At 44.8% G+C, this 13,290-nt stretch overlaps 1 protein-coding gene across 1 annotated transcript in view; it reads right to left on the bottom strand.

Moving 5' to 3' along the window:
• Window positions 1-13,290, bottom strand: part of Ints3 (integrator complex subunit 3) — a 50,198-nt gene that overhangs the window by 24,178 nt on the left and 12,730 nt on the right. Inside the window, exons 3-7 of the mRNA XM_032897859.1 lie at window positions 12,572-12,655; window positions 5,833-5,946; window positions 5,493-5,577; window positions 3,888-3,954; window positions 1,121-1,265 (exon numbers count right to left, since the gene is read on the bottom strand). Of these exons, the coding sequence (XP_032753750.1) occupies window positions 1,121-1,265; window positions 3,888-3,954; window positions 5,493-5,577; window positions 5,833-5,946; window positions 12,572-12,655 (495 nt within the window). The remainder of the gene's footprint in view (window positions 1-1,120; window positions 1,266-3,887; window positions 3,955-5,492; window positions 5,578-5,832; window positions 5,947-12,571; window positions 12,656-13,290) is intronic.

Raw genomic sequence — 13,290 nt, 5'->3', positions numbered from 1 at the left:
TTTAATTCCCAGCAACCACATGATGGCTCACAACCATCTGTAATGGGATCTGCTGCCCTCTTTTGGCCTGCAAGCATATACACAGGCGGAACTCTGTACATAATAAACCTTTAAAAAAAAAAAAAAAAAAAGGAAACATGCTATACAGGGGCACTAACATGATTCTTCTGGAGCCAAGGGACTGCTCAGGGAAGAAAGGTGGAGGATGGGGACCATCACAAGGATAGAGGTGCCTGGGAGGAGCTGAAGCCATGCGGACGCTTGCATCAATCAAGTCTCCTCTCCTCCCTTTGATTCAGTTCAAGGGAACTGATTCTAAAAGTATGGGGCTGGGGAGTAGCACCTATATACACTACCCCAAAGTTCACTCTGTCCATCAGGAAAGACAATTTGTGATAAAAGAAATAATCTGTACCTGAATGGTCTAAACAATACTGATTAAAGGTCTGTGCCTATCCAATTATGGGAATGCATCTTGAATTTTTTTTAAAAGATTTTTATTCTATGTGTATCAGTGTTTGCCCACATGTATATATGTGTACAACATACCTACAGAGGCCTGAGGAGAGTGCTTGGTCCCCTGGAACTGGGATTACATATGGCTGTAAGCCACCATATAGGTGCTGAGAACTAAATCCAGGTCCTCTGTGAGAACAGCACTTGTTGCTAACTACTGAACTTTATCTGATGTCATCTGATATTTCTCTTAATGAACTTTTCCTATGTAGTCAGTGTCTTCATAGCTTAGCTCTAGAATATCTCTTGGGAGAAACTACAGTAGATAACTCATAACCCATCCAAGTAAACACACTAATACTGGGGAACTGGGGTTCATGTAACAGTGGGAACACAATAGCTGCTATCTGTTGTACAACAATGTAAACCGAAACTGACCAGAAAAGCCCTGAAGATGCCAGCATTACATATGACATTTCTAGGAGCAGGGGGCATTCCACTCCGATTCCCTGTCCTTTGCTCCTGAGCTCTCTAGAGATGATGACCACACCACATCAGAACCACCTGCACCTCTAACAAAGGATCTCTGGCCTAGAAGCATAAAGGCCACAGAGATGCCACATCTTAGCATCACTTCCTCATACTGTTTGTCCTGTTCCCTTACCCGTTCCCGAAGCAGGGAGATACAGAAGTCAACTTCCTTCTGCCGAAGGGTCTGGAGCTGGGCGGTCCCATGGTGGTCCACGATGAGTCGGAGGTACGTGTACACAGCCATGGCAATGAGGATGCTGCTCTTCAGTACCCACTCCCTGCAGGAAGGGATGGAGGCGCTGCACCTACCTCTCCGAGACCTCCTCACCCTACAGGGCTGTACCTCATACTCCTGAGACAATCGCATACTGAGAATGGCTTGTCTTTTGAGGGTTTCACTCTGGATGTTATTTTCCAACTATCAGTTGATTAAGGAAGGTAAAGGTAACTAATTCCCTTCACCAGACAGATACCCCACAAAGGTAGATAACAAATAAAATCAGCCTCTTAGAACATAGACACAGTCACAGCTGCCCATAAATAATTGTGCTTGTTAACTCATTCAACCGCCAAGGCATATCATAGATGAATGGTGTACGTCAGGCTTGGGAGAGAGGAAAGCTATGTTTCTCTTGCTGAGATCTGTCAGTAGTTCTCTCTCTCTTTTTTTTTTTTCTTCTTTTTTTCGGAGCTGGGGACTGAACCCAGGGCCTTGCGCAGCAAGCGCTCTACCACTGAGCTAAATCCCCAGCCCAGTAGTTCTCTTAAGTGGGATGTAGAGGCCTCTGGGGATTTTCTAGGACCTTTTCAGGAGTTCTTAGAACACATTGAGCTATCCTATCCCTCTACCAAGGTTATTATTATAGCCAACCAAACCACAAACCTTTCCCTGGCTCTAACCACTGACCCCACCCTCAGAAAATGAGTCATCTACCCTAAACCAAAATCTGGAAGGATTGGAGAGGGAGGGGGCAGCTGATTTTAGATGGCAAAGCGCATTTCCCCAGAGTTTCAAAATTTCCCTGAAAAACAGAGTGATGGGGTTGGGGATTTAGCTCAGTGGTAGAGCGCTTGCCTAGAAAGCTCAAGGCCCTGAGTTCGGTCCTCAGCCAGAAGAAAAAAAAAAAAAAAAAAAAAAAAAAAAAAAAAAAAAAAAAGAAAACAGAGTGATGAAAACATTATCTGTGTCCAGCTGCTTCAAAAGGGTCCCCACACACCACTAATGCTGCCTCTAAGTGCCAAGTAGTTTGTAATTGCTTTGACACCCCTGCTGAAAGGCAGAGAACTAGAGGAAGAGTTTAATTACTATAACCAGGCAACTTCCTGATTCAGGAAAAGTAATCAAGCCATTTAATTAACTAAAAAACCACGGCCTTTTCTTTTCTTATGGTATCTTTTTCTTCTTTCTCTTTCTTTTGTGTACATGGGAGCTGTTTTTTTGAAACACAGTCTTACTATATAGCCCAGGTTAGACTCGAATTCAGAGTAATTCTCCTGCCTCAGCCTCCCAAATGCTAAGATTGTAGACATTCACTACTAGGCCCAGCACTGTCCTTTTGTTTCCATAAAATGGAAATGCTAGCCAAGGACACGAGCTTCCTTTTACCCGTTAGAAAAACAGGATGGGGAGCTAGAACATAGTTTTAAATGCCAAGGCATTCCCTTTCACCAAAAATGTGAAGGGGTCAGGCAGCAATGTGGCTGCCATGTGGCACCTGCATGGGAAATTCAGCTTTAAGGTGTGGCTAAAACGGAATTCGAACAGAATGAGAAGAACCACTTTGGAGGAAGGTTACTGGCAGAGGTGAAGGACAAATGTGCCACTAGGACGGTTTAATGAAGAGAAGAGGAAGTAAGAGCCTCAAGCCAAAGGTAGCAGAGAAACACAGAAACCTAAAGAGAAGCAGAGGCCAGGTAAGAAACTCCAAGAAGGGGCTGGAGAGATGGCTCAGTGGTTAAGAGCACCGACTGCTCTTCCAGAGGTCCTGAGTTCAATTCCCAGCAACCACATGGTGGCTCACAACCATCTGTAATGGAATCTGATGCCCTCTTCTGGTGTGTCTGAAGATAGGACAATGTACTCATATAAATATAATAAATAAATATTTAAAAAAAAAAAAAAGAAACTCCAAGAAGTCCATCGCTAGTGTGAAGACTCTGGTCCCAGGTCAGCTGCATAACTGGGTCGAGGCCACTAGGTGGCACTACACAGCAGGACTGGGCAGAACATAGCTTTCTCCACTATGAAGAGGACCATTCTTTTAAACTGAAATGAATATGAACAATATTAGGCTTCTCAGTCATTTATCTACTTGATGTTCTTACTCAGAAAGAGATGCTAAAAAGAAGTGATACCAAAATTGAGGCCATAGCCTCAAGAAGGGGCCATAAGCAAATTTACATACTAGAACAGCCCTTCACTTGTTGGGGAAAAGGAGCCAAAGGTCAAATGTGGCCGCATGTAACTTTATAGCAGGATTCTCTGCTCCCTAGTCACCTATATTGCCCCGTGCCATTCCAAAAAAGAGCATGTGCTGGACTGAGGCTGGGAAGGGAGGAGAGGTACCCCAGGCTCATGTGGTTGGCTGCCCCTCAGCTGAGCTCATTTCCCTCTCAGTCCCCCCCAAATATAAACATTCCAAGGAGGTCTGGGTCAAAAATAAACCCTTATCAGATGAAGCCAGATGCTCTGGGCTCTGAGATATTTTAGCAAGCTCCTTCTTTCCCACTCCTTCATCTTTTGGCATTAGTTCCTCATCTGCCACCATCAGGCTCGGCACATCTTCCCCTTGCCTCAGAGTACTTTCACGCCACAGAGGAGCCTTTCTTCCCCAAGTCCCGTACTCACACCCAACACAGCTGTATCTGGCTCCCACCCCACCCTTCATGGTAGACTCTACCTCTGTTCCGTCAGGATATCCAGAACACTTTCTGCCAACCAGATATTTTTGGCTGTAACATCACCACCTGATTTCAAGGGGGTAAGAGGGGGAAGAATCAGAATCCAGTAGCTCTAATTAGCAACTCAGCTAATCAAATCTCTTCAGTCATCCTGCTGGTCTACTATGCCACCACTACTGCCCTGAATGTTAGAATACACCATTCTCTCTTTTAGGATTTAACATTTTTCCCTTTGCCTTAAGAAAGGGAAAGTATGTTCTAGAACTGCCCCCTCAACAGAGAGGATATTGTTCTATCCACCAGATCTGCAGAGGTAATGCTTTGTCCTTGAAAGGTGATGTCTGAGAAAAACAGACCTTAGAAGCCAAAGGTGGTATCTGAACCAGGGCCTGAGAGATGCAGGCTGACAGTGCTGCAGTCTGGTGTCTGAATGCCAGGGGGGACTCAGCATCCGATAAGCTAAGGATCTTTGGATCTTGCCACTGAACTCCCTGGAGCAGAATTAAAATGCAGTGTTGCCAGACAAAAATATTGGGATGAGAAGTGGGGCTGGGAGTGTCAAACAGTTAAGAAAGTGCCAAGAAAGAATAAAAATAAATATTCATCACACCAATGCTACTCATTGCTCTGGGTCTCAGTGAAAAAATTTCAATGCTCACCAAGTTGCACAAAGGTTAGGGCCACACACATGAAGCAGTGGCATCTGTGTTAGAGAAAGCCCTGAAGAAAAGGCAGGGCAGAGCCAGGTCCGATGGTACACGACAAGAAGCTGTCACAGGAGGATTGCGGTTGTTAAGGCCAGCATGGGCTGCAGAGCAAGACTTTTTTTTTATTTAAAAAGAAAAAATGAGAGAGGGTGGGAGGGTGGAGCTGGGCACGGAATACTCCAGAGGTGGAGTGCCTACTAAATTCACAAGGCTTTAGGTACAGTTCTTATCACCACAGGAAACGAAACAAAACAAAAACCAGGCACCGATGGTGAAAGAGCTACAGAGTTGGCCTCATTTTTTATCTATTATTAATACTTTGTTTTGTTTCTTGTTTTTATCAGGAAAACAAAACACAAGCAGTCTCAAAGCAGGAGAGGTGGCTTGAGGAGACCTTTCTCATATTCAGTGTTTCAAATAGATGTCATGGATGCCAAGATTAAAAAAACCCCTAAATGTCAGGGACTATTCTGTGGCACTGTCCCTCAGACTAGCTCCAGTTAGATGCCAAAATCACCAGGAACCCAGTGTTTAGAACAGGGGTGGAGCCAGGGAAAGCAGAAAGGCAGAAAGCAAATGGCTTCACTAGATTATCTCTGAATCCCTTCCTGATCTAGCATGCTTCTCCAACTCCAGAGAGATGACTGCTAACACAAACCAAATACCTGGTTAGGTCTTAATTTAGCAGGAAAGAAATCAAGGCAAGACTACTAATCTAAAAGCCCCCTGTGACTTTCCAATCCATTTTTTTTCCTGCAACATATGTGGCCGGGAGATATCGATCCCTCCCAGGGTCCTACCCCATCACTTGCATTCCTCACAGGTACTCGACCATTTTCACTGCCTAGCCTTATCTCTGGGCTCCTTCCCTTCTAATGCTCGAGCTAACAAGCTTACCTGCAATCTGCTTCATAAATGTCATGCAAACACCATCAGCTCCCAGAACTCCACTCTTTACTAGTTCCCGAACCAACCACACCAGCTAAAGGAGAGAGAGAGACATTCAGAGCAGATATGTGAGCTTGGAAAAGGAGCCAACTCAATTGTGTTACAGTTTGGGTGCACAGTGACAGAGCTGCACCCCACCCTCTCTTTAGAAGGTTCACCTTCGTCTACACCTCTGAGCTGTTTTCTTTTCGTTTGGAGTTGGAACCTGAATCTAGACCTTGTGTGTGCTAGGCACGTGCTCTAGTGACACTCCAGGGTTCCCCTTCCCCACTTTTCTTTCTAGTCTTACCTGAGTACGGCAGGTATCTTGCAACTTCAAGTACTTCTCCATAAGTAGCTGGTTGATTTTGTTCAGGACAATGTTCATACCATCACGACTGACCAGAGCCAAGTCCCGGTAACACTGTGAAAAGTAAGGTTTGTGAGTAGCCAGTGAGCTAAGATGTTGACCCAAAAGCCACCATCCAGCCCTGACCATCGCCTGCACAGCAACACAAGGACACTGAGAGGCAACTGAGAGAAAATGGGGCTCTGCGTTCTCCATTCTTTTCCTACAGGGCTCCTCCACTCCAAATTTACCCTCTTCTGCCTCTTGGATTAGGGAAAAAGGATGAAAAGATTCTCTAATAAGGCAAGAAAGTCTGCTGGGCAAAGTCCTAGTCCTGTCCCTGTCCCCCAACCTCCCTTTTCAGGAAGTGTCATACTGTTTGATGCCACAAGCTGAGCAAACCCAGGTGGAAGCCATCTGTGTTTTATCTGCCAGTAAAAGGTCACTGAAAAATGGGTTTGGGTGAAAGTCAAAAAGAAACCCAGAGGTGTTTAGATTTGCTGTAACCCAGTCAGATGCAGCAAAGGGAATATAAAGGGATCAGGGTCTGGGAGAAAGAACAGAAACAAAATTGTACTTTCTTAGCTTGCTGTAGTTGTACATGCCTATAATCCCAGCATTTGGTGGTTAAGAGAGAGAAATCATAAGTTCAAGGGTAGCTGGGCTACTAGGTGAGACCTTTACTCAAAACACTTCCTTTTATTTGAGACAGTCTTACATTGTAGATCAGACTGCTCTGGAACTTACAAAGTATGGCCACCTTCTCAGCCTCCTGAGATCACAGGTATGTACGACCACAGCTTCTCTTAGTCTCACAACCACCACCACCACCACCACCACCACCACCACCACCACCACCACCACCACCACCACCACCACCACCACCACCACCACCACCTAAAACAAACCACAAACCCTCATTTTAATCTGTATGTGGTCAGAGGAAAGCTCTGTGTGGTAAGTGTTTTTACCCACCCAGTCACTTTGCTGCTCCCAAACTCAGTTTATTAACTAAATGACTTCCTTCGGTTCTCTTGAATGACCTTTGCTTTTGTATTGATGGGTTGGAGGTGGGGTTTAACATCCTCACCCCTGGGGGGATAAGGAAGAGTAGAAGTTTCCTCTGAGTCACCATTTCCCTTCCCTCAGACCTTTTTCTACTCTGCTTCTTTCTTCAATGAGGCCAGGCCTTAGGGAAGCTCATTAGCTGCCTTCTGCACCTGCTGAGTTCTATCCTGTCATGGACTCAGCCAAAAGGGTAAAACTTAGAGAGATATTAGCATCTTAACTAGACAGAAACTTCAGAAGACATCAGGAATAACAATAAGCCATGTGTGGAGGTACAGGCCTGTAATCTCAGCACTTGGGAGGTAGGAGGAGGATCAGGCATTCAAGGTGTTCAACTACATAGAAAGTTTGAGGAGTCTGAGTCAGGTGAGACCCTGTCAAGAAAGAAGGGCGGGAGGGGAGGTAGTGACACAGGATCCTGCCCCTAACCAAGAATCTATTTGCAAGTAATAGCTGCTGGCAGAGGGAAATTATAACAGCGTCACTGGGTGTGCCAACCACACACCACATGCTGGCCAACAATGAACAGACTTCGTGTTCTTTTATTATGGGGATTTTTGTTTAATTTCTTTTGGCATTTTTTGTTTTAGTGGTTTTTTTAAATTATTTGTTTTGATTTTCATTTGTGTGTATGGGATTTCTCATTCGTTTGTAGTTTAGAAAGGGTCTCCACACAGTTCTGGCTGTCCTTGGACTCACTAAGCAGAACAGGCTGACCTGGCACTCAGAGACCCACCCGCCTCTGCTCTCAAGTGCTGGGATTAAAGGCACACACTACCATGCCCAACCTTCTATTTTTTTTAAAGATTTGTTTATTTTATGTATATGAGTACAGTAGCTGTCCTCAGACACACCAGAAGAGATCATTAGATCCCATTACAGATGGTTGTGAGCCACCAAGTAGTTGCTGGGAATTGAACTCATGACCTCTGAAAGAGCAGTCAGTGCTCTTTTGATGAATCATCTTCCCCTCCAACCCCTCACCCCCTGCCATCATTTTTTTTTTTTTTTTGGTTCTTTTTTTTTTCGGAGCTGGGGACCCAACCCAGGGGCCTTGTGCTTGCCTAGGCAAGCGCTCTACCACTGAGCTAAATCCCAACCCCCCTGCCATCATTTTATGGTTTTGGTTTTTGTTTTAGAGAGAGAACACACATAAAATTAGGTAGGTAGGGATATGGGAGGAGTTGGAGAAAGAGAAAAATGCTCAAAAAAAAAAAATGAAGATGTTACTTATTTCCTGTATTTGAACAGGTAAGGAAGTAGGCTCAAGGAGTGAGGAGGGGAGGAGAGAGAAGAGGGAGGGTGGGGAGGGGAGAGGGAAGGAGAGGAAGGACAGGAGGGGAGAGGGGGGGAGGGAGCCTGTCTGGGATATTGTAAGATGGAGAAAACCAGCATTACAATGCAGATGGTGACTCACATCTATAATCCCAGCCCAGACAGACACATGAGGAAACCCTGTCACAAAACAAAACAAACAAACTAGGCAGCCTAATTCCTAATTCCACCCTTAAGCACCTCACACAAATATGAAAACTAAGAAGACTGCCAATGATGAAGGAAAGAATTATGACAGCTCAGAAATGACCCCACTTGTAAACTCTCACTCACCCTAAGCATTCTAAAGCATGGCCTTCAGTAGCAGCCGCTCCTCAGCCTTGGTGGGAAGTGGAGCTCCTACAAGACACGCTCTCATCACACTTCTCACCCCTTCTGTCCACAAGTCTAACTGATCTGATGAAAACAACAGAGAGCCTTTGCGTGCCACAGTTTCTCACACTCCAAAGAGAATTCATCCTTTAACTCTATCTAGGGGTAGGTTGTTGAGAGATTAAAAACAGAAATCACAAAGGAAAAAAAGCACAAGGCAAGGGGCCCAGTGAGCTTCTGCATACGTGCTGGCTATCAGGGAAGTATGTTCTGGAGACTCCCCATAGGTAAGTCACAGAATGTCCTAGGGACAAGGGAAGGAGAGGTAGAAAGAAAAACCATGTTGAGTTAACCACACAAGAGCCTTGTCTGTTAAAATGAAAGATGAAATACCAGAAATATAGACAGACCCAGGACAGGGAAGGAGGACAAAGTTTTCAGGCACTTTGAGTCCAGAAGAAGAGCAGTGGCCCTGCCTGACTTCAAGCTCCACCAGGAATCTTTACCAATCTAACTACTCATAACATGGAGCTGGGTACCAAGAACACCACAGGGCCTGTGCTGCCAACTGTCGAAACCTCTGTGCCAGTTTGCTGACTGTTTTGGAAGAAGAGCATATGGGAGGAAAGACAAAAACACGAGGAGAAACAGACAAGAGCAGAGGATCTTAACGGAAAACGACAGAGTGGTAGGGAGACTGCCCGTTAGTCTGACCCTGCTGAGAATGTGACACAGCAACACTTGAGCACACAGGCTGCCTGCAAAAAGAGCCTAGACCCAAAAAGGCCTAGGAGTTTAGGAAAATCTGAGGCAGAGATCTGGGCGCTGATGTTAGCACTTTTCCAATTACCTTTTAACTGACAGCCAGAACCTGTAGGGTTTAGATCCCAGCTTAGCCTCTGTTTACCAGTTCCTCAAGCATATACTTAATTCAGATACCACAAAGGAAGTAAATAAAGTCAAAGGTTATACAGCATCTGTGAAAGAGTTATCAGAGGAAGATTAAGATGGATGAAGCCCATTCATGCCTACTATACTCCACCAACACCTTATCTGCATTCTTTCTAAATTTACTATCTATGTGTACACTGTGCTGTGCATGCAAATGCTATGGGACATGTGTGGAAGTCAAAGGACAACTTTCTAGAATCTTTGTCCCTTTGATTCTGCAGATCAAACTCAGGCCACCAGGTCTGCAAAGCAAACAAGTTTACCCACTGAGCCACCTTGCCGGCCACTTACCTGTAGGCATTCTCTAGTTTATGTGTTTAATCCACCATACTCCACCCACTGACAAATCTAAGACCTGCTTCTGAGCACAGGCAGAAGTTCCCCAACTCACCCTTTCCTTGGCAACATTCTTGCCTCAGTTTTCACAACTACCTTTACCATCCATGCTTCGGAGCTCTATGCCCATAAGATTCAGGAACAAGTAAACCTTAAATCCGACCTGGACTTCTGTCCAAAGGCAGAATGAACCCCAAATAAACCCTTAGAAAACAGTCCTGCTTAGAGCTGATGATGATACGAGGTTTGAGATCAGTCCGTATCAGCAACTCCCACCAGGAGCTTCTGCCCACCAGGAGAAGGATAAAGAACTGCGCAGACTCCTTCCACCACGGTCTGACCCAGCTCAAGGTCTCAAACGACTGACAGATCCTCCTAATTATAACATGCTTGCCTGGAGAGGCCTGACCTAGGGAGCCTCAGGTAGAGGATTTGCTTACAAAATTGAGCACATGTGCATGAACCAGGTGCAGGCGTCCTCACTTATGAAACCCAAAGTGAGATGGCTACGTCCCTTGAGAGCACAGCCCTGTCACAGTACAGAAGAAGTAGAAAACGCTGGCTCTTACTAGACTCAGTGGCCAAACACACGATACATATTTACAAAGTAGAACTTTGTGGCTTCTCAATGCCAAGCCGGAAAGAAAAGAGAGAGCAGACACAGCCTGATCCCCTCAGAGGCTCACTGAGGTCCGACTTAGATTTCGCCTGAAACAAGCTTTCCCAGAAGGCAAGGCTAGTTTGCACTGAGATAACTAGTGTGATGCCTTAGAGGCCAGTGAGGGTGTCAGACCCCTGGAACTGGAGTTATAGGCAGTTGTGAGCTGTCATGTGGGTGCTGGGAACTGCAGCTGGGACCTCTGCAAGAGCAGTGAGTGCTCTTAACCACTGAGCCCTCTCTCCAGCCATTTCTTTCTTTAAAGATCTAGTTATTTATTTAACCTACTGGTTTAGTACTTGATATGAACTCTAAACTGGCCTTGAACTCAAGGCAATCTCCAATCTTAGCTTTCCAACTACTGATATTACAGGCAGGTACCACCACGCACAGTGTGTGGGGGTGGAAGAAAACCCATACCTCACACAAGCTACACAGCACTCACATGAGCTATAGCCAATCAAATTTAAACTTCTTCATTGTATATGTTATTAGAGAGAGAGAAACTAGACACCTTTTGGGAGTCAGTCCCCTCCCTCTTCCATAAGTTCTGAGAGTCAGACTCAAGTCATCACGGTTATGTGGCAAGTGTGTCTAAGCTATCTCACTGGTCCTTAAGTCAGACTTTAATTATACTACTTATAAATCAATGTCATCCACTTATCTCTAAAGATCTGAATGACAAATTCAGTGTAAAATGAAATCCCAACACTTGGGAGGCTGAGGAAACCAGAGCTCAAGGTCGTCTTGGAATGTCTCAAAAAGAGAAAAAGGAAAGAGGAAAAGAGCACAAATAGAAGTCTACCTAACAACAGTTGGAAATGACTGGTGTCTCCCTGGGAAAGCTAAATGTGTTATGGCTCCCATTCACAAGCACCCCAACCTGCACCAGAGAATTAGGAAACAGCAGCTTCCCATGCCCATGAATACTTTGTTGATGTAAGCATCCCTGTCAGGATACTAGGAGCATCCCGTCTGTATCTCTGAGAATGAGTGTCCTTTGGTTATCCCTGAACAAATGACGATAAGGCTAAATTCCAACACTTTATGGAGGGACTGAAGTCTAGAGGAGGGGAGAAATCTACAAAGCCAGAGGGGTTTCAGACCAAAGAGCAGGACACAACGGTAGGCAAAGAACACAGGGAAAGGCCATGGACCAATTCCCCACACTTCCCCCTCTGTCAGATAGCTCCAGCCAGATCCAAACCAACTTTAAAAAGATACAAAGTTGCTGGGAGGGGGCAATCTGAAGAAACAGAAGACTTAGTTTTACCAAGAGAACAGAAGCTATCCGGCCTGGCCCTGAGCCTCGCCGGAACCTCTTCTGTTTATGAAAGACCAGGGTGCTTCCTGGCAATACACTTAGGAAGTCAGACTCCACTGTTCTCCGGTGCCTTCTTAATTATTACATTAACTCATTTAATCTAAAGGTTACATGCTACAATTTTAAGCCTGTTTTCTGTTCCTTTGCCAAAGCAGAAGCCACAGACTACAGGTCTTTTCCTTCTGGGTAAGAACTCCCATGAGCTTGGCTGTCCTCCATCCCCTCCATATCCCAAATTAAATGCCAATTTTGAACTTTGTAGTCTCACACCTGAACTTTAACCCTCACGTCTTTTTCTCCAACTGCCTTTTTTTTTTTCTTTCTTTCTTTCTTTCTTTCTTTTTTTTCAACTGCCTTTTCTTGCCTTTCAGCTTTAGTATCTGGGGACAGAAAAGACTCCAGCCAGAGACTAATGAATTCACTGAAAATAAGGGACTTAAGGACACATTTAGAGAACCAATTGATTCAGCTCTTATCCAGAGTGTGATTGCTGGGCAGTGGTGGTGGCTAGTGCATGCCTTTAATCCCAGCTCTTGGGGAGGCAGAGGCAGATGGATCTCTGTCAGATCGAGGCCAGCCTGGTCTACAGGGAGTTCCAGGACAGAGGGGATACAGAGAAACCCTGTCTTGAAAAACCAAAGAAGAAAAAAGAGTGACATAACTTGAGTTAATGAGGTCCCTCGATTTAAATGGCTTCACGGGAAAAGGTGCCTTACCTTCTGGGCTTGGGCAGGCTCAGTGAGGACAAGAGTAAACAGGCCTAGGCAGATCTCCTCATGCTGGGGAGGTCCTTTGCACACCTGGGAGGTGAGAGAGGGAAAGAATTAGCTGTCACTCACATGTAGGAAACACAAGAACAATTTTCATAGAAGTCTCAGGACTCTCAAAATGATGATTTCCGTCTCTTAATAGGAATGAGACACCTATTTCAAGAGAGGCAGGAAAGGAAAAGCTTTCTTTTTTTCTCTAATGACCTAAAGCTAGTAAGTACAGAGTGCTTAAGATGAGGAAAGCGAGGGAGCTGGGGAAATCCTGCAATGGAGGCATAGCCACACCACCCACAACCCCAAGAACCTCTGGGACTCCAACACAGAAATGGTACCTGGTAATTTAAATAATATCAAGTAATACCTAAATATTTATTCTGTAAGATTTCTATACATTATTTTTAAACGATTTTTTTGGTTAACCTACAAAAAAATAGGATTCACTACAGTATTTTTATACATCATTATTTACATTTTTTAGATTTATCTTGTATTTGTACCGTATTATATGTGTGTATAATACATGTGTGTTGTATGCACATGGTCAAAGACGCCTGAGGTGGATATTGGGTATCTTTTCTACTCAATCTCTACATTTACTTTTTTTTTTTTTTTTCGGAGCTGGGGACCGAACCCAGGGCCTTGCGCACTAGGCAAGCACTCTACCA

The sequence above is a fragment of the Rattus rattus genome, chromosome 3 (genome assembly GCF_011064425.1).
Source record: "Rattus rattus isolate New Zealand chromosome 3, Rrattus_CSIRO_v1, whole genome shotgun sequence".
NCBI classification, from domain to species: Eukaryota; Metazoa; Chordata; class Mammalia; order Rodentia; family Muridae; genus Rattus; species Rattus rattus.
This window is presented reverse-complemented; position numbering and strand designations above follow the sequence as displayed.